This window comes from Bubalus kerabau, chromosome 2 (genome assembly GCF_029407905.1).
Source record: "Bubalus kerabau isolate K-KA32 ecotype Philippines breed swamp buffalo chromosome 2, PCC_UOA_SB_1v2, whole genome shotgun sequence".
In the NCBI taxonomy this organism is placed as follows: domain Eukaryota; kingdom Metazoa; phylum Chordata; class Mammalia; order Artiodactyla; family Bovidae; genus Bubalus; species Bubalus kerabau.
Genome location: NC_073625.1, coordinates 189,990,086 through 190,016,457, shown reverse-complemented (window position 1 = coordinate 190,016,457; position 26,372 = coordinate 189,990,086). Strand labels below are relative to the sequence as shown.

Genomic DNA, 26,372 nt, shown 5'->3' with positions numbered 1-26,372 from the left:
TCCTCCATCCATGGGATTTTCCAGGCAAAAGTACTGGAGTGGGGTGCCATCGCCTTCTCCTCATCACGGCTCTCCCAATTATCAACATGACTCACGAGAATTTTTTTTACCAAGGCTGAACCTGCTTTGATGCATTGTAATTGCCCAGAGACCATAGCATATGTGCGTTCGTTCACTCCAGCTGTGGTCCATGTGTGGATTTGGGCAGATGTGTCATGACCCACGTTCACTGTTATGACAGCCTGTAGAGAGTCCTGGACTTTGTCCTTGTGTGACTGTCAGCCTGTGAGGTGGGCAGCTCTGTCTCGGTCCTCAGACACGTACTGCTGTCACGTTCAGCTCCTTCCTCCTGTTGCCTCCAAACCTTGCCAAGATTCCCGCTCCGCACTGCTTTTCTCTCCTCCAGTCACTCCGTTGGCCGCCCGGCTCACTTGGATCCGCTGGTGAGGCATGTCGGGGTTTCCCTTCCTCTGTCAGCGGCCCCAGGCCCCTCCGCACCATCTCCTGAGGACTGACCTTGGACCAGCTGTCAGCTGCTCCCTTCCTGGTTGCCGTGGTGCTGGAGGAGGTTTCCAGATGCACAGTCATGCTGGTTCACCCTCCCCTGGTCCTGAACCCCCTGCAGCCCTCATCTGTCCTTTATTTCTCTGCAGCATAGGTGTGGGGGTCCCAGCAGGTGCCTTCCTGCCTGCTCCTCAGGGAAACCTGAGGGGTGTGGCCTGCGCTCACCCACCTCGCTGCCTCACTCTTCACCCGCCTCACCAGCAGTCTCTCACATGACCTTGTGGGGTTGGGGGGCTTTCACTAGCTGTCCTTTTGCTTAGTTGCTCTCTGGGACTTTGCTCAGTTAGGTGTCATCTCTTGCTTTGGCATCTCCGAGTTATCCCTCCCCACTGGCTCCTTCTCAGCCTGTGTTCTCCCAGCTGTGCTCTGACCACTGTCCATAGGACCCTGGGGTTCGTATTGGCCAGCTCTGCTAGGACCTGGGTGGCTTTGAATTTTCCACGACATGGCGCATCTTCCTGGGATGAAGGGCTGGTTCATGGCACCGTGTTCCTTTTGCTTCTCTTGAAGTCCCCATGGGCCCTGGGGGTCAGTGGCCATATAACAGACTTGACTCTCCCCAGGGGCCCCTCTTCGGTGGCGAATGGGACGTTGTTGTGACTTGGCCTCCATGAGTTCTTTCAATGTTATGTCCTCTCAGGTCATTTAATTTCTTACTAGCTCCAGTTTATCTGCCTTTTTTTAGAAGACCCTTGTTAAACTCTCCAAGTCTAGAAACTTCTGATGACATCTGGTGGTTGGACACCAGTGGGCCCTGGGGCTTCTCAAGGTGCTTGTGCTGATGGCAGGGTGGCGGGGTTGCTGTTGGATGTATTGTTTAAGCCTCGGCATCTGTACCTCCGAGGGGATGACCTTCTTGCCACACCAACCAGGACTATGTTCTCTGTTGATAATTTTTACATCCTCATCAGCCTCTTTGGTGTCTGCACCATGTGGCCAGTTGATAGGACTGTGGGCAGCCCCAGGCCGGCCCGAGGCCAGGCTCTGTCTGTCGAGGCTGGGGAAGTGAGTTCTGGCAGGTGGTGATGAGCCACTGGGTTGGGGGCGGATCCTGCCCACCTCTTCCTCATGCAGCCAGCCCTCAGGGTGTGAAGTATCTGGAATTTCCCCATGCTCACAGCATCAGCCCTTACCCTTCCATCTCCAGCCATGGGGCATCAGTCTGGCACGCAGAGTGCCCAGCACAGGCAGAGTCTGGGCTGTTGCGTTCAGGGTTGTGCCCTGACCTTGGGATTGCTGAGGCCCCCAGGCGTCGTGCCGCCCTGGGTCTGGCACGGTGGACCCTCCGAGCCTCCTGGTTGCATCTTGTTTTCTCACTGGAGTCACCTGACTCTAGTGCTGCCATTCTCCTTGACGCTCAGTAAGAGCTGGAAAAACTTGTTCTGTGTTTCACATTGGAGATCTGGATTTCAGGAATTAGGGTTTCTTCCAGCCTTTTAAACTCTCCCCGGAGTCTTTTATACACAACTTTCTTATTGCCCAACCTGCATTATGATTTTACCAGTCCTGTTGACACAAGCCATAGGAAGCTTTCTGAGCTCTTGTTCTCTTTGCTTCTTAGGGTCAGTGTGGGAGCCAGACCTGCTGAGAGTGTCATTGAATGGGTTGGGTAAAGTCCCTGCTGGAGAGAGGGGGCCACTGAGGGATGAGCAGGAAGATGAAGAGAGGGAAGTCCTGGGGGGTGAGCTGGAGGTCAGTGGCAGGGAGGGGTTCTCCATAATTCAGCCACTGCTTAGTTCTCCATAAGGTATGCACACCCTCCCCACCCCGCTACCGGACCTGGTGTTCAGCTCCATGAAGTAGGTTTACTCTGTAGCAGCATTGGTCACTGACACGGCGTGCTTCACCGTGCAGGGGCCCCTGAGCGCACAGCATGTGTGGTCAGGAAGGGCAGCGGCTCTGCAGAGTGGGCTTGAGAAATTCCTCTGGGGATGGGGTGCTTGCTCCCCCTGCTTGCAGTTACTGTTGGTTTATACCCCCAGCTGTGGGCTGCCCAGTTGTTACCAACAGTTTAGTGAGGGAGAAGCCCCGCTTAGGACGTCTGTCGGGTCCTGTGGTGCAGAACCAGCTCGTGAGCACCGCAGGAAGACCCGTCCCCGTTGTGTGACCAGACCAGTCCTACTGCTTGTCGAGTAGGGGCAGCTCCAAGTGGCTGTGTCAGCCCTGCAGATCGGAGCCTCAGCGAGTGACGATTCACTGTCAGGACTGACGGGCTGACTTTGCCTGTAGACACCCAGCCTCCAAATGGGAAAGAACTGACCTGGGATAATCAGAATGCAGACTGTACTTCTTGGAAGGTGATTCTGGAGGCTTTTCCATAAAATGTCTTAAAACAGTAGAGATATTTTAGAACTGAGTTTAGGGCACTGAGCTTAGAGAGGGAGCTCTGAGCACACGCGTCAGGGTGTGTTCAGTGCTTTGTCGTCGTCTTCCGTTCACTGTAAGCTTCTAGACAGCACAGGCTGTGTCCTCAAGGCCTGGTACACAGAGGTGCTCAGTGAATGTTGCTGAATGAGCAAATGAGAGGCAAATACTCACTTTCTGGGTTATGGTCATACTTGTTTGTTGTTAGAAGTTATACAATGTGTTACTGTGCATTCGGGTGGCCTGACACCTCTTCACTTAGGAGTGGCTTGATGCCAATTGAAAAGAAATCTTCAAACATGATCAGGTTTCTAAATGGTTTTCTAGTCAAAACTTTAGTAATATGGGATGGTAGAAAAGTTATCATTAAGGACATTATGAATAATTTATCATGATGTTGGTTAACAGTTAAATGTTTTGAAGAGAAAGGTACATTATAAAGACAAAACTTAAATATATTCAAACTCCTTAATTTGAAGTCATCAGCATTTCCAGATATTAACAAAGGTTAACCAACTTCTGAAAAGTTTATCTCCAACATTTCGGGCCTGGAACTAATGTATATTATTTTCTAGGCAGCAGAGCTTTCAGCCACAAAATGTTTACCATTTGTTGAGACCACATTAGAGCCTGAAAACCAATGCTGAGTATAACCTCAGTTCTTTTGAAAGGCATTTTTAGGGTTTTAGCCTATCAAGTTTGATCATTCTATGTATATTAAAGAAACAAGCAGGGCTTCCCTGGTGGATCAGTGGTAAAGAATTTGCTTGCCAATTCAGGACACTTGGGTTCGATCCCTGATCAGGGATGCCCCAGAGCATCTGCATGCCCCAGAGCAACTAAACCCGTGCGCCACAGCTGAGCCCGTGAGTGCCCAGGAGCCACAGCTGCTGAGCCCGTGAGCTGCACCTACTGAAGCCTGTGTGCCCTAGAGCCTGTGCCCTGCAACAGACGCTACCACATGGAGAAGCCTGCACACCACAGCTAGAGAACAGCCTCCAGTCATTGCAACTAGAGGAAAGTCTGTGCAGTAATGAAGACCCATCAGAGCCAAAAATAAATAAATAAATACTTACTTAAAAAAAAAAACAAGCCTGTATTTGGCCTTCTCAGTAAGAAAAAGGTAAATAACAGTGCACTTTGGCTAGAGGACGTGGTCCGTTCCTCACAGAAGATGTGCTGAACTTCATGAACGTGGAGCAGATCCTTGACCTCAGCCTCAGAGCGAATCATAACCATGACAAGATGCCATTTCATTCCATCTCAGTGAAAACAGTCTTGAGTCTGGCAATTCTGAGCTTTGGGGAGGACATGAATCCTGTCTGCTCCGTGCGTGGGAGGGAGATGAAACGGCGGGGCTGAATCTGTTAGCTGTATGTGCCTGGGACGGATGATCCACTTCTGCATACCTACTCCAGGGAAGGTGCTGCCCATAAATCCCATGACCGGCGTGTAGAAACGTCACAGCACACAGCAGCAAAGTAATGAAACCTCTGTCAGCTGGAGAATAGATAAACAGATTGTGACAGTATGCGGGGACACAGCAGTGAAAATGCATTTGAGCCTTTCAGACCAACCCAGCCAAACTTCTCATGGTGGGGACCACCAAAGCAGTCGGCTGCTGCTGGTGCACATGCAGAGAGCAGGATTGGTGGGGCACGCGTTGTTGTCAAGGTCTGTGGAGATTCACACCCCACTCCCACATCAGGTGAGGATAGTGGTCCCACCTCTCCGAAGTCTGAGTTCAGATGGAGTTCACTAAGGGGATTTGCTTTTTTAACCAGGGAGGTGGATGTTGTTCTTTTTGTGTGGCTTCTATGTTACATAGTTCAGTTCAGTTCAGTTGCTCAGTCGTGTCCAACTCTTTGTGACCCCATGAACTGCAGCACACCAGGCCTCCCTGTCCATTACCAACTCCTGGAGTCCACCCAAACCCATTTCCATTGAGTCGGTGATGCCATCCAACCATCTCATCCTCTGTCGTCCCCTTCTCCTCCTGCCCCCAATCCCTCCCAGCATCAGGGTCTTTTCAAATAAGTCAGCTCTTCGCACCAGGTGGCCAAAGTATTGGAATTTCAGCTTCAAAATCAGTCCCACCAATGAACACCCAGAACTGATCTCCTTCAGAATGGACTGGCTGGATCTCCTTGCAGTTCGAGGGACTCTCAAGAGTCTTCTCCAACACCACAGTTCAAAAGCATCAATTCTTCGGGACTCAGCTTTCTTTATAGTTCAACTCTCACATCCATACATGACTACTGGAAAAACCATAGCCTTGACTAGACAGACCTTTGTTGGCAAAGCAATGTCTCTGCTTTTTAATATGCTGTCTAGGTTGGTTATAACTTTCCTTCCAAGGAGTAAGCATCTTTTAATTTCATGGCTGCATTCACCATCTGCATTAATTTTGGAGCCCAGAAAAATAAAGTCTGACACTGTTTCCACTGTTTCCCCATCTATTTGCCATGAAGTGATGGGACCAGATGTCATGATCTTCGTTTTCTGGATGTTGAGCTTTAAGCCAACTTTTTCACTCTCCTCTTTCACTTTAATCAAGAGGCTTTTTAGTTCCTCTTCACTTTCTGCCATAAGGGTGGTGTCATCTGCATATCTGAGGTTATTGATATTTCTGGCAATCTTGATTCCAGCTTGTGCTTCCTCCAGCCCAGGGTTTCTCATGATGTACTCTGCAGGTACTTGAGTAAAAATACCTAAAGGAATTTAACACTGAATATTCACTGGAAGGACTGATGCTGAAACGGAAGCTCCAGTACTTTGGCTGCCTGATGGGAAGAGCTGACTCATTGGAAGAGACCCTGATGCTGAGAAAGATTGAGGGCAGGAGAAGAAGGGGGCGACAGAGGAAGAGATGGTTGGATGGCATCACTGACATGAGTTTGAGCAAACTCGGAGATGGTGAAGGACAGGGAAGCCCAGCGTGCTGCAGACTGTGGGGTCACAAAGTCAGACGTGACTGAGCTACTGAGCAACAAGATTTTTAGGCTCAACCTGAGTGAAGCGGGGCACCAAGTCAAACCAGCATTTCACTAATCAGTCACTATGTTCCTCTTTAAAAACTGATGGGCCTCCAACTATGAGTTTCTGTCTGTCATTCAGTCTGAAGTGTCTGATTGTATTGCTTTGCCAGTTACTTCTTTCTCACACGACATATGCAGCCTTTTCTAAGAAGTTTATTGCTCTTTGATCCTTAGAATTATTTGATGGTGCTAATTTGGCTACTTTAGATTTTAGTCAGTTTTGGATGACTGATGTGTCATGCCTCTGGTTTGTTTTTATGGCTGGTTTCTTTGGAAATCCTGGGTGTGTTTGTTCTTTGTTGCTTCCAGGTTACAGGTTACCATTTCTTTTACAATGAAGAATAAGGTAGTTAGTTGCATCACCTTGACTTCTGGTGACTCAGCCTTGGACGGCAGACTGTCTGGAGGGCTCTCGGGCCTCTTCCTGGGAGAGCCTTCTGCTTCAGATGGAGAGAGGGCCTTTTCACTGCAGAAGAGTTACTCTTGTAGCGTGCAGGTTACTCATCCTTTATCTCAGCCTTGCTTCAGTCCTTTTGCCGTCAATGGAGGATGTGTTTCAATCTCGAGACTTTGGAGACAAGGAAATTTGTAACCTATCTTCTGCTTAGGTTCATGGGAGAAAACAGAATTTGCCTACTTTTTTTGTCATTGGAAGAAAAATGACTCCCAGTATTGCAGTACTTTGGGAAACTACATTTCCTTTTAATACTGAAGTACCAGAAGAGTAAGATCATGGCATCCAGTTGCATCTCTTCATGGCAAATAGATGGGAAAACAGTGGAAACAGTGAGAGACTTTGTTTTCTGGGGCTCCAAAATCACTGTGGATGGCGACTGCAGCCATGAAATTAAAAGACCCTTGCTCCTTGGAAGAAAAGCTATGATAAGCCTAGACAGTGTATTAAAAAGCAGAGACATCACTTTGCTAGCAAAAGTCTGTATAGTCAAAGCTATGGTTTTTCCAGTAGTCATGTATGGATGCTGAGCACTGGAGAACTGATGCTGTTGAACTGTGGTGTTGGAAAAGACTCTTGAAAGTCCCCTGGACTGGAAGGAGATCAAACCGGTCAATCTTAAAGGAAATCAACCCTGAATATTCACTGGAAGGACTGATGCTGAAGCTCCAATACTTTGGCCACCTGATGTGAAGAGCTGACTCATTGGAAAAGACTCTGATGCTGGGAGAGATTGAGGGTGGGAGGAGAAGGAAGGGGGTGACAGAGGGCGAGATGGTTAGATGGTATCATTGACTCAGTGGATGTGAGTTTGAGCAAATTCCAGGAGATAGTGAAGGACAGGGAGGCCTGGTGTCCATGGGGTCGCAAAGAGTCAGACACGACTGAGCAGCTGAACAACACCAACCAGAGGAGTGAATTGAACGGAAAGTCTCTTTTGACCTGATTGTTGGAAATTTGATAGATTATTTACAGTACTTTTGGTTGGAGTAGAAACATTGGAACAGAAAGCATTTACATGAGAACCAGTGAGTGGTTCAGGGTTTGTTGTTTACTAAGTGGTGCTGTGACCTGGGAGTGGTCTGGTCTTCAGCGAGGTGGCCTGGCAGTAGCAGGAGGTCATGTGGTGCTGTGGCGGTTACGTTTGCTCCATTCTAGCTTCTTTGGGATGGAGCTGATGATGACCAAGTGTGAAATTTTAGAGATAGTTGTCAGTTTGTGTTTTTGTCACTTTAAACGAAGTCAGTGGAAGAATTTCAACTAGACGTATTATCTGGGGTTTGCCCCACACTTCAGTCACCACCCAGATATTAACAGCCTTTTAAAATCTAGAGAAGAAAGAGTGGCTTGTTTTCTTTTTAGGCTCTAAAGCAGGCTTGGCAAGCTTTCCCCAAAGGGCCAGATAGAAAAGTTTTAGGCCCTGTGGGCCATAGGATCTCCATTGCAGTGACTCAGCCTGCTGCTCTAGCCGGAAAGCAATGTGGGAAACACACTGGAGTCTGAGGAGTTCCAGCCGTCTGTGCTGGTGACCTGAACGTGTCTCTTCTTGAGATTCTGGATTAGAGAGCTCAGAAAATTCTAAATACTGTGTTGAATCAATCTTCCTCATGAATACATTATTTGAACATCTCTTAATAACTCATTAAATGAGTTACCAGTGTATAGATTTTGGATATGTGTAAAAGTTGTCAGGAAAACTTGCAAAGATTTGTAATTTTGGCTCATTGTGTGGCCTGCGAGGTGGCAGAAGATGGTAATTTGAGAACTGGGCATTGCTATTCTGAAGGAGGAGAGGACAGACTGTCTTGCATGCTGCCCTGCTAGGCTCTCAATCGTGTGGAGCTTGTTCAATTTCCATATGGAACTTTCCAAGTGCTTGTCATGTCCCAGGAACCGCACCAGCCTGTGTATCTATAAAGACCCATCAGCCATGAAGCTTGCTTTCGACAAGCCAAGTTGAGTGGGGAAGCCAGCTATTTTAACAGGAAACTGTAATACACATTTCCATGGCATCATGTATGCATATGCCATAATTTATGTAATTAATCCCTTAATGGGCCGATTGCAATCCCTGATTCTCCTTTTGCCTCAGGCTCCATTAGGTCTTGGCACAGTACTGTCACTGATCTCATCTTGATTTTAAATTTTGATATATTGCTTATTATGGAATTTTTGCAATAGTTTTGACTTGTAAAAGTTGCATTACAATATATTTTAAAAACTTTGATTAGTAAGCTTTTTTGGCACCCCATAAATTTGCATCCAGAACACACGCCTCGCTCTTCGCCCGCTGGTCTGTGGGTTAAATGTTCAGTTGTACACACTCCAGACACTTCGGGAGCAGGCTGTGGGCCCTGATTCCTTTTTCTGAAGAGAACTGATGTTTGTCCTAACTACCTAGTTAACTCCACCTGACTTCTCCACTCTGGCTCCCCATAGGCAGTCAGCAGCCAGATCTGTGCCTCCATCTGTGGTTTTCTTCTTCTTCTCCACTGGGCTCCTTACTGTCTGCCTTGTGCAGGGGGCGGTTCAGAGCTGGCCGAAGCCTGGGCAGATCTGCACTTGAGCCTTAGTGCTCCCCTTGTCCTGGAACCTGCCTTTCTCGGCTTCCTCTTTCCCAGCTTAGTTCTGTTTGCTGTCATTTCTTTAGCTTTCTTTTCTGTTCAGTATTTTTCCTTTCCCAGGTGTCAGTTGCCCTTGAGTTTTACAGTTTGGTTATTAAAGTTTTCTTCTATATTCTGCTTGGTTGTCTTTTGAGCTGCCTTTGTTGTTTATAATCCCCAGTAACTCCTTGATCTTGTTTTAAATTTCTTTTTGAATTATTTAAACCTGTTAAACACAGCTGTTTTCTATTTGGCAATCGATACTTGTAGTATCTGAGAATTTTTTTTTTTTTTTTAATTCTGGCTGTCATTGGTTCTTTGTGCTGTTACTTTAAGGACTTATTGTTCACGTGTTTTGTGACTTTTATGAGGAACTTACAGTTGTTAGCACTGTGTTTGTGGAAACTCTGGTGACCCAGTCGAGGGCCCTTTGCTTTAAGAGGCTGGAACAACTACTGTCCAGGGTCTACTTTCTTATCGACTTGTGGATTTTCAGGCCATACAGAAAGTGTGCATTCATGCCAAACTTGGAAGTTCACATTCTTCTGGCTTCCTGAAGCGGCCTATGCTCTGAAGCCCTGTCTCGTGTTGGTCAGAGGCTCTTCTTTCTGTCCCTTTGCACAAAGGCGCTGACACCGATGCTCCGTGTCTCTGGAATCAGCCATCTTTAGGCCTTACCTTCCTGAATTTGAGCTCTCATTCAGTTCCTGGTAAGAGATGGTTTCCCTTCATTTCTTGCAAGCCCATTCGTTTTCAAGAGTTTGCAAAATATTTGTATAGCCTTTTCTGCTACTTTGCAGTATGAAGTTTTGGAGTTCTCTCTATTCTGCAGTACTGTCAGAAGTCAATCCTATAGCTTTCCAGTTTTTATTTGATTCTGTATTACTAGTTGTGGTCCGTTCCCAAGACCACTTGTAAAACCTGTTTAACTCCAGGTCAGTAGGATTGTTGGTTGTTAGCGATGGTTGGATTGTGTCTTTCTTCATCCCTAAATGGTAGATTAAACAGGGTTGAATGGCCTGACGCGGCCACCCAGACTTCATGGGGTAACATTCATTGAATGAAAGGTAGGATTAAATTTTAAACAGTGAATTGAACCTTTAGAGTACAGTATACTTATGAATTGAGGGTTGCCTGTATGTAAATGCAGGACTGGTAATAAAAGGTTCATAAAAGGTAAATACAGCTTTGAGGTTTCCTGTGCCCTCATTTGTGTCTCTTGATTATGGAAGTTCATAAAAGGTGGGACTACGTGGCACTGTTGTTCCTCCCTTTCATGAAGCCTCACAGAGACAGTATTATTTTGCATACCTTCTACTTACTATGCCTGTCTTCCAGATTGTAGAATTGGGTATCTCAAGTGTAAGGGCTCCCCTAAATGTGTTAGGGTCCTGTGAACCAGGAGATACATTGAGGGTGAAACTGTGTTGGGGGCCAGCATTTCAACACCATTCTCTTTTACATTTCAGGTTAATGCTGATGTCCCTGTATAACGTGAGCATCAATCTGAAAGGCTTGAAGTACATTAGTGAGAGCCCAGGATTCATCCCTTTGCTGTGGTGGCTTCTGAGTGGTAAGGAGGGGGTCTACCTGTAGGTTCCTCGTGCAGCTGGTGTACCTGTTCCTCTGTGGCTGGAGGGAGTGGTAAAGTATTAGAAGTGAGAGTGGATTATCCCAAGATGTTACCAGTTTTTTAAAAAACAGATTTTAGATTACAGAAAACTCCCTGGTGTGCTCAGTTATTCCTAGTTCTGATTCTGAAGTATTGCTTTCAATTTAGTTGTGATTCTGTGACACAGAGAAAAATTACCTAATAGAACAGCTCATAAGTGGCAGTCACCCGTTCCTTTCTTTGTGACCGGTACAGCACCATGTGTGTTGTCTGTGGCTCTGAGCACCAGGTGTAGAGAAACCCGTCATTAAGCAGCGGTTGGGGGGAAAGAAGTCTGAGAGACTGCAGCGCTGGAGGTCCATGTACACACACACAAACACACACACACACCTCTGTATAGACATGTATGTATATACACATGCATGTCAATATATATGTGTGTATATATACACACATACATAGACACACATATCAATGTATATGTGTATATATAATGTTTTTCATTTTCTTTGGAATAAAAAATTTCTTTACTCTTTCTCCTCTTCTCCCTTACCTCCAATTGAACCTAAAATTTTGCCCCCATCTGTTCATCATAATTTTTAATATGTTTTTAGTAGAAACGTATTTCATTCAAGTCTGCAAAATAGTTAACTTCCCTTTTTTTTTTTGTAATTCAGATCAGTCTCTATTTTTGAGCTTCAGTTGATAGTAAATGCTTATTTTTTTGGTAACACTTTTTGAGGTGTAATTGACATGCAATAAACTATACTCGTTTAAGGCAAACAGTTGGTAAGTTTACACGACTAAAGCGACTTAGCAGTAGCAGCAGCAGCATACATGGTGAAAGCATCATCACAGTCAAGATAACGAGCATCACTGTCACTCCTGAAAGGTACCCTTGCCCCTTGGAGCTCTCTTTCCCACCCCTGTGTTCCTCTTCCTAAAATCACTCACCTTCTCTCTGTATTACAGATTAGTTTTCATTTCTCCAGGTTTATATAAATGAAACCATGCATTTTGCGTTCTTTTTTGCCTCTTTTTCACTCAGCATAATTATTTTGAGAAAGCCATCTATGTTTTGTGTATTAGTAGTTGATTCCTTTTTATTGCTAAATAGTAAGTATCCTGTTATGTGGATAAACTGCAGTTGCTTTATTTATTCAGGTGTGGGTTGTCCCCACAGGACTTCCCTGGTGGCTCAGATGGTAAAGTGTCTGTCTACGATGCGGGAGACCCGGGTTCAATCCCTGGGTTGGGAAGATCCCTTGGAGAAGGAAATGGCAATCCACTCCAGTACTATTGCTTGGAAAATCCCATGGACAGAGGAGCCTGGTAGGCTAGAGTCCATGGGGTCTCAAAGAGTCGGACACGACTGAGCGACTTCACGTTCACATGGGTTGTCCCCAGGTTGGGCTTATGATAAGTAAAGCTGCTGTGAGCACCTTGTATGTCTCTGTGTGGACATAGGCTTCCATTTCTCCCGGGTACATAAATAGGAGTACAGTGTCTGGCTTGTGTAGTAGGTGCACGCTCGTTTTGATGAAGTTGCCCAGCGGTCACACATAACACACTGGTGGCGCTGTTCTGCACATGCTCCCCCCACCCCTCCCCTGCCCCCGCGGAGGGTTAGCGCTGGCTGTGCGTCTTTGTCAGTGCTCTCTGTGCTCGTTCTGCTTAATTGTAGATGTTCCGGGGGTGGGGAAGTGGTGGGTGACAAACCTCACTCAGTCTCAGTTCAGTCGCTCAGTCGTGTCCGACTCTTTGCGACCCCGTGGACTGCAGCATGCCAGGCTTCCCTGTCCATCACCAACTCCCAGAGCTTGCTCAACTCATGTCCATTGAGTCGGTGATGCCATCTAACCATCATCCTCTGTTGTCACCTTCTCCTCCTGCCTTCAGTCTTCCTCAGCATCAGGGTCTTTTCCAGGGAGTCAGTTCTTCGCATCAGGTGGCCACCAAGTATTGGAGTTTCAGCTTTAGCATCAGTCCTTCCAATGAATATTCAGGACTGATTTTCTTTAGGATTGATTGGTTTGATCTCCTTGAAGTCCAGGGGACTCTCAAGAGTCTTTTCCAACACCACAGTTCAAAAGCATCAGTTCTTCAGCACTCAGCCTTCTTTATGGTTCACCTCTCACATCCATATGTGACTACTGAAAAAACCATAGCTTTGACTATACAGACCTTTGTCAGCAAAGTAACGTCTCTGCTTTTTTAATATGCTGACTAGGTTGGTCATAGCTTTTCTTCCAAGAAGCAAGCGTCTTTTAATTTCATGACTGTAGATCACTACATTTATGTTATTACTAATTTGCGTTTAGTCATTACTAATTTGCATTTATGTTATGACTAATGATGTTGAGTGTCTCTTCCTATGTTTATTCGCCCATCCTGATATCTTCTCTGATTAAATGTCTGTTCACACTTTTTGCCCATTAAAAGAAAATCAGGTTGTTTCAATTGAACATTGAGATTCTTTGCGTATTCTGCATACAAATCCTTTGTCACATAGCTACTTTGCAAATAATTTTTCCCAGTCTGTTGCTTGCCTTTTCATTCTCTTAATAGCATCTTTAAAGAACAGAAGTTATTAATTTTGGTGATGTTTAATTTATTGTTCTTTTTCTTCTATGAATCATGCTCTTGGTATAGAAATTTTTGCCTAACTGAAGGTCACACGGATTTTTAAAATGTTTTTTTCTATCTTTTTGCATTTCTCCATTTCACATTTAGGTCTGTGATAAATTTGAGTTAGTATGTGTTGAAAGCTAGGACTCCCAAGTTGTGTGTGTTCTATTTTGCATGAAGCCACCACCTAGCTGATCCATCTACATTTGTCTGGAAGATTTTCCCTGCTCTGCAGGGCTGTGTTTGGACCTTTGCTGAAAATCTGATGACTTTCTATGAGAGTGTGTAGTTTCGGGCTCTATTATTCTGTTTTGTGGACCCATTTTTGTATCATGATGCCAGTACCATACTTTAGAAGAAATCTCTAAGTCAGATAATGTAAATCCTCCAACTTTCTTCTTATTTCTCAAAGTTGTCTTGACTGTTTCTAAAGTCCTTTGCATTTCCATACGAGTTTGAGGATCAGCTTGTCACTTTCTAAAAAAAAAAAATCTTGTTGGTTAGGATTGTGTTGAATCGACAGTTCATCTTGGAGAGACTTGGCATTTTAGCAGTACTGAGTCTTGCAATCAGTGCAATAGTGTATACACATCCATCTATTTAGATATCTCTGGGAGAGTAGAGGATCTGACCTCCTTTTTTCTGACTGCATGTGCCGTGAGCACCATGAGGACAGAAGAAAGGGTGGGCGTGTTGACTCTCATGTGGGACGGGTCATGCTTCCCTCTAGGGGAGAGCTCTGGCAGGGCTACTCCCCCTGTGAAGGATGTGGCTTCCCTGAGCCCGCAGCCCATGGTGAGTGGCTGGCCCTGCGGAGCTGGGTCTCCCTGGCCTGTGCCGAGCCCCTGGATGTGGCTGTTGCTGTGGAGGAGCACTGTTCGTGGTCTGGGACACTGGTGTCTGTGTCTCCTACCAGCATCTGGCAGACTGCAGTATGCTGGCTCATAAACTTGCCAGTCGGGTGAAGCCCCACACCTTCCGGAGCTGGAAGGAGGTGGCCAGGGGAGGGGCCGTGTTTATAGTGCAGGATGACTCCTGCCCACGAGGGCTGGAAACCTGACCAAACAGCTTTTTTCCTCTTGAGAATGTGAACCAAGGAACCCATAGACTCAGAGGTCGGCCTTGGACTTGGAGGGGAAGGGGTGTCACTGTCGAGGCTGGTTGGTGTGGGCCACATGCAGGCAGAGGGTCCCAGCTGGAGGTGGGGTGGGAAAAGGGAGAGAATAATTAAATGAGTTCCTTGTACTCTTTGAATGCCAGTTACTACTTAAGTGCTTTATGTGTGTTCACAGATCTAGTTCTCTAAGTTCTCTATGATTATTTATGTTTTGTATATAGGGAAAGTGAAGCATGCAGGGGTGAAGTGACTTCCTCGAGGTCGTACCTGGGTGGGAGTCTGGGCAGCTGAGCTCCAGGTCCCGTCTCTCAGCCACTCTCCTGACCTCTGCCCTGCAGGAAGTGCCTCTAAGATGGACACTTAGTTCCGAGTGACCTTTTGCCTTCCCTTGTCTCCAGATCTGGCATGGCTCGTCCTTAGAGATGATGTCCCGAAACCACACACCGTCTCTGTTTAAGCTCGCTTGCAGCCAGTGATCTTCCAGCACCTTCTGCTAGTTGTTCTATAAAAAGAAGGCCTTTTCTACCTGTGGTGCTCCAGAAATGTTCCAGGGCCAAGTGAAAGTCCTTCTGAGTTTTGTTTTCATTTAGGCTGCTCTAGGTAGCAGCAGCAGCAGGTAGCCAACAGCCCATCAGTGTCTGTCAGTTCCAGACACTCACCAGAGGTGGCGTTCTTTGACCAGGGTGGTTTGTTCCTGCTTGAAGTGCGGGTCCCATGCAGTGGGGGGTGGGGCGAAGACGCCTTACAGTGTCTCTTGTCTCCGGCGGCAGGCTTCCTTGCTCATGATGACGGTGGTGGTTCTTTTGACACAGTGAGTACAGCCCAAGCCTAATCAGACTTCTGAAAGGTCCTCTTCTTGATGTCCTTAGAGTTATTTGTTACCGCAGGCAGATTAAAAACAAGGCCCAGGATGTTTGTCCTCTGAATTATGTTGAAAATTGCTTTAACTTAAAAGTTGAAATTTGTTACAGAATTTGGTGTGTATTTTAGGAAGATGAATATATATTTTATTACAGAATGAGAAAACAGAAGTATCCTCTGAGAAGCAGTATGTCCTTCTCACTGTTGGTCGTGGTGGTGTGGCTGTTTTCGTAACTCTAGACTGTCATAACTGCTCAGGACTAAGAATTTTAAAACTGTTTTTTTCTGCCCCTTTGCTTTTAGGTAGATCTGCTGTATGATATTGTACTAGAAAATAAGAATCTCTACTAATTTGTAAAAGAAAAAGATTTAATTACTTCTTCCAGTAATTAGTTCCTACATTTATCAGTTTTCATGTTAGGAAATTTGATATGTTTTAAGGAACATGGATTTTGGGATTCCTTAAACCTGGGGAAATGACAGCTCTTCTGCTTGGGAACTTACCTTTTAGGATCTCCCTTTTCCGATCTGCAAAATGGGGATTTCTACCTCAAGGGTCTCAGTGTGTATTAAAACACAGTAGTGCCCGGGCCAACACCTGATACGGTAGGTGTTAAATAGGTGTTTCCCTTTTTACTTACAATCTAAATCTTTTATGCCATGGTGAAAGCACACTTCCTTTCAGTTTGTTTGACCTAAAGGTAGCAAGTTGCTTTCAAGTTTCCCGACTTCTTTGATCCAGGGTGCAGGACAGTTGCTATTTATCATCCCTGACTAAATAATCTCATTTCCTTTAACCTTTGCTGGCTTGCACTTTCCTTCCCTTTATTCAACTATGTGGCTGGCTTTTTCCCAGGCTTTCTGCAGATTCTTCACATTCCTCTTAAGCCGCAGAGCTGGCTTGGACCCTAGCACTTAGCTGATGGGACAGAGCGAGTGGGGCTGACGGGCGTACGTTCTGTAACTGTTAATGTGCACTGGCGTGAAGGCCTCACCTTTAGCTTTCCATGCTGCTTTTTCTGCTCTTGTTGACAGTGTTGAAAAGGCATGTAGGACTCCTGTCCTGCACGTATTTGGTTTATCTAAGTGATAGTAAACATTGATAGTTCTGCCCAGTTTGTATCTTTAGTCCAGACTCTATCCCCGACGCCAGGCTCACTTATCCAACTGTTTGACATCTCCACGGGGATGTCTAATGCGCACTCACACTCAGCTAACTAAGTCCCCAACCTTTCCCCACCAACCTCTACCGTGGCCTTCCTGGCTTTAGTTGACTCTTTCCACTTTCTCCAGCCTGTAAAGACATGGAGTGGTTTTTGTCTCCTTTTTCTCTGACACCCACATGCAGTCTGTTAGGAAATCCTGATGGCCCTACCTTCACAATACATCCATAGTCTGACCATAGTCCACCACTTCCACGTGGTTTTGAGCCTCCACTGTCTTTTGTTTAGAGGCCTTCAGTCACCTCCTGCAGATCTCCCCACAGTCCATCCTCGCAGGCTATGGATTAGAAGGCAGGGGGGTGATGGAATAGGTCCTGGACAACTCTCCTCACTGAAAACAGTCAAAATGTCGAGTGAGATGTTAAAACAGAAACATTTTAAACTCTTTCTCTGAGCTAGAAAAATAGTAATTATACCCAGAGCACAAAAGCTGAGTGAAAGCTGATGGTGGAGAGGCTACTGGGGACCCGAGCTAACTCTGAGGGCATCTATCCAGATGACCTTTAGTTCCTGTGTCCTCCCGGGGCCTGGGGACAGGAAGCAGAGCCCATTCCCACCGTCAGTGAGGAGCCTGGCAGGGCTCCCAGAGGTACTCATGAGAAGGGATTCACAAACCCACGGTCAGGGGCGTTTTATCCCACTCCACTCCATGCTTGATAACTGGAAAAGCACAAACGCCCAGTAAGGATGTGAATGCTTTGAAAAACACAGTCAGTCTGCCCCCTCCCCTACCCCAAATGCATAGAAGACTCCAGCTGTTGGCTTGTTTCAGACACGTGGGAAATTTATGAAAGTGATCATTTTCTGGGTTTTGAAGCAGATCTCAATTTCATATGATCAGAACCGTATGGGATATCTTCTTGGACCATAGTTCAGTGAAGCTTGTGGCATGCTTGGGCTAGAAGTGCTAGCCTTGACTCAGTGTCTGTGGGGCTGTTGCTTGGGTCTGCTCAGCGTGGTCCTCTTGCCTTCTTCCCTGGAGTGGGCCTTTTACCTGGACCCCTGATTAGTGTAAGTTGGTAAAGAATCTGCCTGCCATGCAGGAGACCCTGGTTCTGACCATAGTCCAGAAGATCTGCTGGAGAAGGGATAGGCTACCCACCCCAGTATTCTTGGACTTTCCTGGAGAAGGGAAACACTACCCACTCCAGTATTCTGGCCTGGAGAATTCCATGGACTGTATAGTCCATGGGGTTGCAAAAAGTTGAACCTGACTGGGTGACTTTTACTTTCACTTTCTGGTTAGTGTGGGGCCTAGCAGTGCCGCAGTGATGATTGTAGTGATGGGCATGCAACCTGAACCAGACCAAAGTCATCTTCTAGGTGTGTTCCAGCTGGAGCTGCTGAAGAAGAGTATTTTTCCCAGTGTGGGCCCTGGAACTATTAGGTGTGACCCAGGGCTGCTCTGTGGCTACCTACCTGGCTGCCTGTCGGTCATGGCAGCCAGCTCAGAGTGCTGACACAGGGATACAGAAGGGAGTCCTCCAGTTTGCAGTTGGCTTCACTCTGCCCTTCCCAAGTCTTGGCTCTTTAGCTGGTTCTCAGATTTTGAGTTACTGCAACGTCTTCTGTGAGGAGCGTCTCTTGTTTTTCTGGAGTTAGTTTAAGCATCGTTTTCCCTCAGTGAGAGCAGCATACCTTCGTTCTGCCTGTCTCCTCGCTGTGGTTTCATGTTCTCCTTTGCGGAGGCACCAGCCACCTTCTGATATTCTTTGTAGTCCCCTGGTTGGTCCGCTTGTTGTTGACTGTTTGTCTGCCACACAGGAATGAGAGCTCCAAGAGGGCAGCAGTCCTGTTTGGCTCACTGGTAACCCCAGGCACCTGTAATCCACAGGACGTGCTCAAAGATACATCTCCAGCCAATGAAGGAAGCCCTTCAGCTGGTGTGCAGCGGTCCATCATCTCAAAAAGATGCAAAGCTCTGTCTGTAATTTGATTATATCACAGAGAATACTTGACATTTGGAAATATATATTTGGGTTATATGCAAAGTTAAGTTACATATTTTCAACATTCCTGTCAGCCCAATAGATGGCCCTGCAAGAGTCATGATTCTAGTAAGCTACATCTTTATTACATGAACTGTGATGATAACACGTGATCAAGAAGCAAAATATTTAAGGTCTTTATTTACAAAGATTTTCTATATAAATGTTTTATTATGTTGGTTAAATATTTCTCCTGCTACTGCTAAGTCGCTTCAGTCATCTCCGACTCTGTGCAACCCCATAGATGGCAGCCCACCAGCCTCCCCCATCCCTGGGATGCTCCAGGCAAGAACACTGGAGTGGGTTGCCATTTCCTTCTCCAATGCGTTCTCCTAATATTTCTCCTAATGCTTTGCATTAACACAGTGTTTAAACTGTTAGTGCAATGGATATGGTATTTATCTTTAAAAAAAAAAAAAGCATTAAAAATCTCTCAAACATTATTGACTTGACACTTGGCCTTCAGAAGGTCCAGTAGGACAAATAAGTCAACCTTTCCACAGGAGATCAGGGAGTCTGTTCTCTTTGATTAATCAGACCTTACACAACGATTTTAATAGGAAACATAGTTTAAATGTTTGATTTTCAGTTGTTGATGGAATTGAGTGGTCAGATGACTACTTTATGCCTTGAAGGATGTCAGAAAACATTTGGCTTACCTGGGTCAAATCCAACAAGCTGAGAACAGTTGAAAATTACTGTAGTCTGTGATCAAAGTGTAAGTATAATTAATTCATGGTCACAATTTAGAAAGTGGAGATAGTTGATATAGAAAGATTAGCTTTGGGGACTTTCCTAGTGGCTCAGTGGTAAAGAATCCACCTGCCAATGCAGGAGACATGGATTCAATCCCTGATCTGGGAAGATCCCACGTGCCACGAAGCAACTAATCTCACGCACTGCAGTTATTGAACCTGTGCTCTAAGAATCCAGGAGCTGCAACTACAGAAGCCTGCGTGCCCTAGAGCCCATGCGGTGCAATAAGAGAAGCCTCTGCAGCGAGAAGCCTGCACAGCGCAACTAGAGAATAGCCCTCTGCTTGCCGAATTAGAGAAAGCCTGTGCAGCAACAAAGACCAGCACAGCCAAAAATAAATAAATAAAATTACATATATATATATATATATATATATGAGTTTGGTGTGGGGTATGCTCAGTTTGAAGTAACAGTAAAAGTACAGTCTGAAGGAACCTATTCAAGAGGTCGTTGGAGATGAGAAACTTGGGGTCCACGTAATGGGCCAGAGGCATAGGTGTGGGAGTCGCTCTTAGAGGAGTGATGAAGCAGAGGCCTGGGGTGTGGAGACTGTCGTATAGCAGAGCTGGCTCTCAGGGCTGGGGGAGAGGCCTGAGTACCAGGAGCCACCAGGACTGCAACCCAGAGACAGCAGGGAAGGCACGGCTCCTCAACTGGTTAGCCTGGGAAGGCGCCCTTAGAGCTCTGCTTCTGTTCCGTGAGGGATACAGGATTCTTCAGAGTCATGGCTTCCAGTTGGGTCAGATCACAGCCCTTGAAGATTGTCACCCCTGTTTTATAGGACGTTCGACTGTGCTCCACACAATACTGAGGTGGCTCAGTTCCTGAGCTGCAGCTGCTGGGTTAGGAGCCACCTGCCGGGTTAGGAGACACCTGCCTCTCTCTTGTGATGTATCTGGTCATGTCTGTGCATTCTGGACACTGTGCATGACTTACGCAGCACCCTAGGTCGTGTCCCTTCTGTGGACCATATGACATCGGGAAAGAGATCCTAAACTCCAGCAGGGGCTTTTGTGGGGAAGAAAGCTCCAGATGTTCAAGCTGGATTTAGAAAAGGCAGAGAAACCAGAGATCAAATTGCCAACATCCTTTGGATCATAGAAAAAGCAAGAGAATTCCAGAAAAACATCTACTTTTGCTTTATTGACTACGCCAAAGCCTTTGACTGTGTGGATCACAGCAAACTGGAACATTCTTCAAGAAATGGGAATACCAGACCACCTTACCTGCCTCCTGAGAAATATGTATGCAGGTCAAGAAGTAACAGTTAGAACTGGACATGGAACAATAGACTGTTCCAAATCGGGAAAGGAGTACGTCAGGTTGTATATTATCACCTTGCTTATTTAACTTATATGTAGAATATATCATGTGAAATGTTAGGCTGGATGAAGCACAAGCTGAATCAAGACTGCCAGAAAAAATATCAATAACTTCATGGCAGAAAGCAAAGAAGAACTAAAGAGCCTCTTGATGAACGTGAAAGAGGAGAGTGAAAAAGTTGGCTTAAAACTCAACATTCAGAAAACTAAGATCATGTCATCTGGTCCCATCACTTCATGGCAAATAGATGGGGAAACAATGGAAACAGTGACAGACTTTATTTTCTTGGGCTCCAACTGCCAATAGTGACTGCAGCCATGAAATTAAAAGATGCTTGCTCCTTCGAAGAATAGCTATGACCAACCTAGACAGCATATTAAAAAGCAGAGACATTACTTTGCCAACAAAGGTCCATCTAGTCAAAGCTATGGTTTTTCCAGTAGTCATGTATGGATGTGAGAGTTGGACTACAGAGAAAGCTGAGCACCAAAGAATTGATGCTTTTGAACTGTGGTGTTCAAGAAGACTCTTCAGAGTCCCTTGGACTGCAAGGAGGTCAAACCAGTCAATCCTAAAGGAAATCAATCCTTAATATTCATTGGAAGAACTGATTTCAGCTGAAGCTGAAACTCTTACTTTGGCCATCTGATGCAAAGAACTGACTCCTTGGAAGAGACCCTGATGCTGGGAAGGATTGAAGGCAGGAGGAGAAGGGGACAGCAAAGGATGAGATGGTTGGATGGCATCACTGACTTGATGGACATGAGTTTGAGCAAGCTCCGGGAGTTGGTGATGGACAGAGAAACCTGGCGTGCTGCAGTCTGTGGGGTCGCAAAGAGCCAGACACGACTGAGTGACTGAACTAGTAACTAAAGAGAACACAGACACACATCCAACTCTCACATCCATACGTGACTACTGGAAAAACCACAGCTTTGGCCAGATGGACCTTTGTTGACAAAGTAATGTCTCTGCTCTAAATTTAATATGCTGTCGTTTGGTCATAGCTATTCTTCCAAGGAACAAACGTCTTTTAATTTCAGTGCACCCTACCTGTCGCTGATAGTCAGCTTTGGGTCCCTATCTGGAAGCTGTGACGTAACTGGTTGGGAGTGGGCCCGGGTGTCGAGGTATCACACCTTCCGGGGGACTGTACTGTGTAGGACAGGGTTGGGATCAGTGGTCTGAGGCAGTCATGGCAGTCCTGGCCTTGTGTCAGTGATTGGTTTTGGATTCAGGGCTTAGTCCACTCAGTGCATGGCCCTCAGTCACTGGTTTGGAAGTGGACGCATGAGCTAATGAGGCTGGGCTAGACCCGTGGAGGGTGGAGAGGCTTTCCCCTTGTTGGATGTGAGCTGGAGGCATGGAGCCCTGAAGCGTGAGCGAGTGCATTTGCCTTACAGTGAGGCAGTGGAGGGCAGGGTGGGGCGAAGAGCGGACCGAGGTCTTTGACAGTGTACCTGAGCCAGTGAATCCAGCTCTAGTCTGGACTTGATAAGATGTCATAAGTGTGATTAGTAGCTTACGCCAGTTTGAGTAGTAGTATTGTATTTTTAGCTGAAATGTTCTGACTCACCGTTTCTGTAGTGAATACAATAACATTTCCTAAATCAGTGCCAAGTTTCTGGACGTGCAGAATGAAGGCATATAAAGAAGGTGGGATAGTGGGAGGTGACATCTGCACTGGCTTGAAAGTGTATCCTGCCAGCATCAGTGTGCCTGCTTTTCTCTTCTTTATAAAATGTGAAGATTTAGCAGAGCCCCTGTGTGTGGTGGAGAAGTGCAGGTCGTAGATGAGGGGTGCAAATCCTACCTGTTAGCTGTTGACCCGAGTGAGTTTGTTGACCAGCCTCTGTGTCCACTCCTGGTCTGTAAAATGGTGACACTGACCCTTGCTTCGGAGTGACTACAAGACTTCAGTTAGCCCGTCCATGGACACAGGGCGCCCAGTGCAGTGCCTGGGCCTGGGGGTGGGCTGGGTCACATAGAACTGCTGAAATCTGTCCATTTTGGACATATAGAAATAGCAATTTCATATGGTTCTGCCGAACACATTTTTCATAATGGTCAGTCAGTTTAGTTCACTCGCTCAGTCATGTCCGACTCTTTACGACCCCATGGACTGCAGCACGCCAGGCTTCCCTGTCCATCACCAACTCCTGGAGCCTGCTCAAACTCATTTAATAATGGTAGCTGTTATTATCAAGAATAAGTGAAAACTGGGAACTGAACATGTCATCAGGATGGCTAAAAGCATTATTTTGGCTTCAAATAGTGTTCAGGGAAAGTTGTGTGTGTGTTTCATGGAGTTAGCTGTGTTCTCCTTCACATGATTTAAAACCTCTGCCAAAGAAGTAATTTACACGTTTAATTTTCAAGGCCATTTTCAAGCACAGTGCTTAAATCTCAGGAAGACAGACTTTAATGATTTCATTCTTTAAAGGTTCAGCATCGCCAAGGCAGGGTTTTCGTCTGTGAGACATGGTAGTGGAGGACTGCCTTCTGTGTACTATTTTGTCGAATATATGTGACTGGCTTATTTTTAATCTGGTGGCCCACACTCATGGTGCTTCCATGGTGAACAGAGTGGAGAGCACACGCGCGTGCAGCTCGTTCTCCGCACGCTCACTACGAGACAGCCCCTGGACTGAGCCTGTGCTGACTGTGCTGTGTGTGTTCTTCACAGAGGGACATTTATACACAAGGTGCTGAGGCTCGTGGGAGCCTGGGCTGCTCTGAGGCTGCGCAGCTAGGGCTGTGGTGTTTTCGAGGAATTGATTCCATGTGAGTTTAGTGCTGGGGATGGCCACAGAGGCGTAGAAAAGCTTCCGTGCTTCTCCACTTAGAAATTTAAGCTGCTGAGCTCTGGGCCCAGCGGGGCAGGGGCTCTTTCTGAGGTTGGTCTCCTCACACGATTTCATGTGGGACTCTGGAGGGGGCTTTTGAGTTAGGATTTGAACACCCTCTGACTTTCACTGGGGTTGGTCCCTGTCTTCAGATGGCCCTCATCTCAGCCGCTCTTCTCCCTCCAGGAGGAGGAAAGCTCTTTGAGGAGTTCTCTTCCTCTGCAGCAGGATCCTCACAGCCCACTCCTCCTCTGAGCCGGGGAAGAAGCACCCCTTCCCTCTTCAGCAGGTTGTGTGTGCACGCTTGTGCGCGTGTGCTCACTCAGTCATGTCCAACTTTTTGTGACCCCATGGACTGTAGGCTGCCAGGGTCCTCTGTCCGTGAGATTCTCCAGGCAAGAACACTGGAGCACATTGCCATTTCCTCCTCCGGGGGATCTTCCCGATCCAGGGATGGAACCCGAGTCTCCTGTGTCTCCTGCATTGGCAGGCGGATTCTTTACCTCTGAGTCACCAGGTTGCTTGACAGCAGAGTGTTGGTTTCCCTTTGGCCTAAGGAGATTTTCCTTAAAGTAAAAAAGGCAGTAACGTGTGTCAAGACACTTTGTATGTGGTGAATTGCTCGTCAGATGTGAGTTATTTTTATCATGATCCCTTCTGGAAAGGGTCAGACCTGCAGTAGGTGGTCAGTTCTACATGTAGTCCCATGGCAGCTGGATTTCTGTTCCGCCCATCTCACGACTGGAGAGGTCAACGTTTCCTTGACTCCTGAAGCTGGTCTGAGAGCCCAGGTGAAAGATGGCATCCTCACAGAAGGTCATGGCTTCTCTATGGAAGTGCAGACTCTGAAAGAAGCTGCTCTGATTCTCAGGGTACAGGGAGGGTTCCACAGCCCTGAATGACGAGGTCCTCATGGATCTGAGAAAGCACTGTGTTTTCATATGCTCTGACCTCTGTCAGTAGCTGACCGCCTACTACCAGGACTATGATATAAACACTATAGCATTTGAAAACTGCTAAACCCCAGACGTCCAAACATTTTGAGTCTGATTCTTAAGTCAGAAAGAAAATAACAGGCTGTTTTAAAAGCACAGTGAGAACTTCACTAGAAGTGAGGAAGGGGCGGGAAGCCCTCTTGTGGCTCCTGCGCTTGGACCACCCGGTGCACAGGGCTCCTCAGTCCTAGAAGAGTGGCAGAGCGGGACACCCAGATCCTGTATATCTCTGGCTGGTCCTCCCAGACCCTTATTCTGTTCTTCAGTTGCTCAGTCGTATCTGACTCTTTGTGACCCCATGGACTGCAGCACACCAGACTTCCCTGTCCTTCATCCTTTACCATCTCCTGGAGTTTGCTGAAACTCATATTCATTGAGTCAGTGATGCCATCCAGCCATCTCATCCTCTGTTGTCCTCTTATCCTCCTGCCCTCAGTCTTTCCCAGAATCAGGGTCTTTTCTAATGAGTCAGCTCTTCTCATCAGGTGGCCAAAGTATTGGCGCTTTAGCTTCAGCATTAGTCCTTCCGATGAACATTCAGGGTTGATTTCCTTTAGGATTAACTGGTTTGATCTTCTTGCAGTCCAGGGGACTCTCAAGAGTCTTCTCCAACACCACAGTTCAAAAGCATCAATTCTTTGGCGTTCAGCCTTCTTTATGGTCCAACTCTCACATGCATACATGACTGCTCGGAAAACCATAGCTTTGACGGCCTTTGCCGTCAAAGTAATGTCTCTGCTTTTTAATACACTGTCTAGGTTTGTCATAGCTATTCTTCCAAGGAGCAAGCGTCTTTTAATTTCATGGCTGCAGTCACCATCTGCAAGGATTTTGGAGCCCAAGAAAATGAAATTTGACACTGTTTCCACATTTTCCTCATCTATTTGCCATGAAGTGATGGGACTCAAATGGACTGGAATGGGTGAATTTAACTCAGATGACCATTATATCTACTACTGCGGGCAGGAATCCCTCAGAAGAAATGGAGTAGCCATCATGGTCAACAAAAGAGTCCGAAATGCAGTACTTGGGTGCAATCTCAAAAACGACAGAATGATCTGTTTGTTTCCAAGGCAAACCATTCAACAGTAACACCCAAAAAAGATGTCCTTTTCATTATAGGGGACTGGAATGCAAAAGTAGGAAGTCAGGAAACACCTGGAGTAATAGGAAAATTTGGCCTTGGACTACGGAATGAAGCAGGGCAAAGACTAATAGAGTTTTGCCAAGAAAATGCACTGGTCATAGCAAACACCCTCTTCCAACAACACAAGAGAAGACTCTATACATGGACATCACCAGATGGTCAACACCAAAATCAGATTGATTATGTTCTTTGCAGCCAAAGATGGAAAAGCTCTATACAGTCAACAAAAACAAGACTGGGAGCTGACTGTGGCTCAGATCATGAACTCCTTATTATCAAATTCAGACTGAAATTGAAGAAAGTAGGGAAAACCACTAGACCATTCAGGTATGACCTAAATCACATCCCTTATGATTATACAGTGGAAGTGAGAAATAGATTTAAGGGACTAGATCTGATAGATAGAGTGCCTGACAAACTATGGAATGAGGTTCGTGACATTGTACAGGAGACAGGGATCAAGACCATCCCCATGGAAAAGGAATGCAAAAAAGCAAAATGGCTGTCTGGGGAAGCCTTACAAATAGCTATGAAAAGAAGAGAAGCGAAAAGCAAAGGAGAAAAGGAAAGATATAAGCATCTGAATGCAGAGTTCCAAAGAATATCAAGAAGAGATAAGAAAGCCTTCCTCAGTGATCAATGCAAAGAAATAGAGGAAAACAACAGAATGGGAAAGACTAGAGATCTCTTCAAGAAAATTAGAGATATCAAAGGAACATTTCATGCAAAGATGGGCTCGATAAAGGACAGAAATGGTACGGACCTAACAGAAGCAGAAGATATAAAGAAGAGGTGGCAAGAATACACAGAAGAACTGTACAAAAAAAGATCTTCATGACCCAGATAATCACGA

At 46.1% G+C, this 26,372-nt stretch overlaps 1 protein-coding gene across 4 annotated transcripts in view; it reads left to right on the top strand.

Moving 5' to 3' along the window:
* Positions 1 to 26,372, top strand: part of HSF2BP (heat shock transcription factor 2 binding protein) — an 85,049-nt gene that overhangs the window by 40,371 nt on the left and 18,306 nt on the right. For all 4 annotated transcript variants that reach the window (XM_055569764.1, XM_055569767.1, XM_055569766.1 and 1 more), the window contains one exon: positions 10,493 to 10,596. In XM_055569764.1, the coding sequence (XP_055425739.1) occupies positions 10,493 to 10,596 (104 nt within the window). The remainder of the gene's footprint in view (positions 1 to 10,492; positions 10,597 to 26,372) is intronic.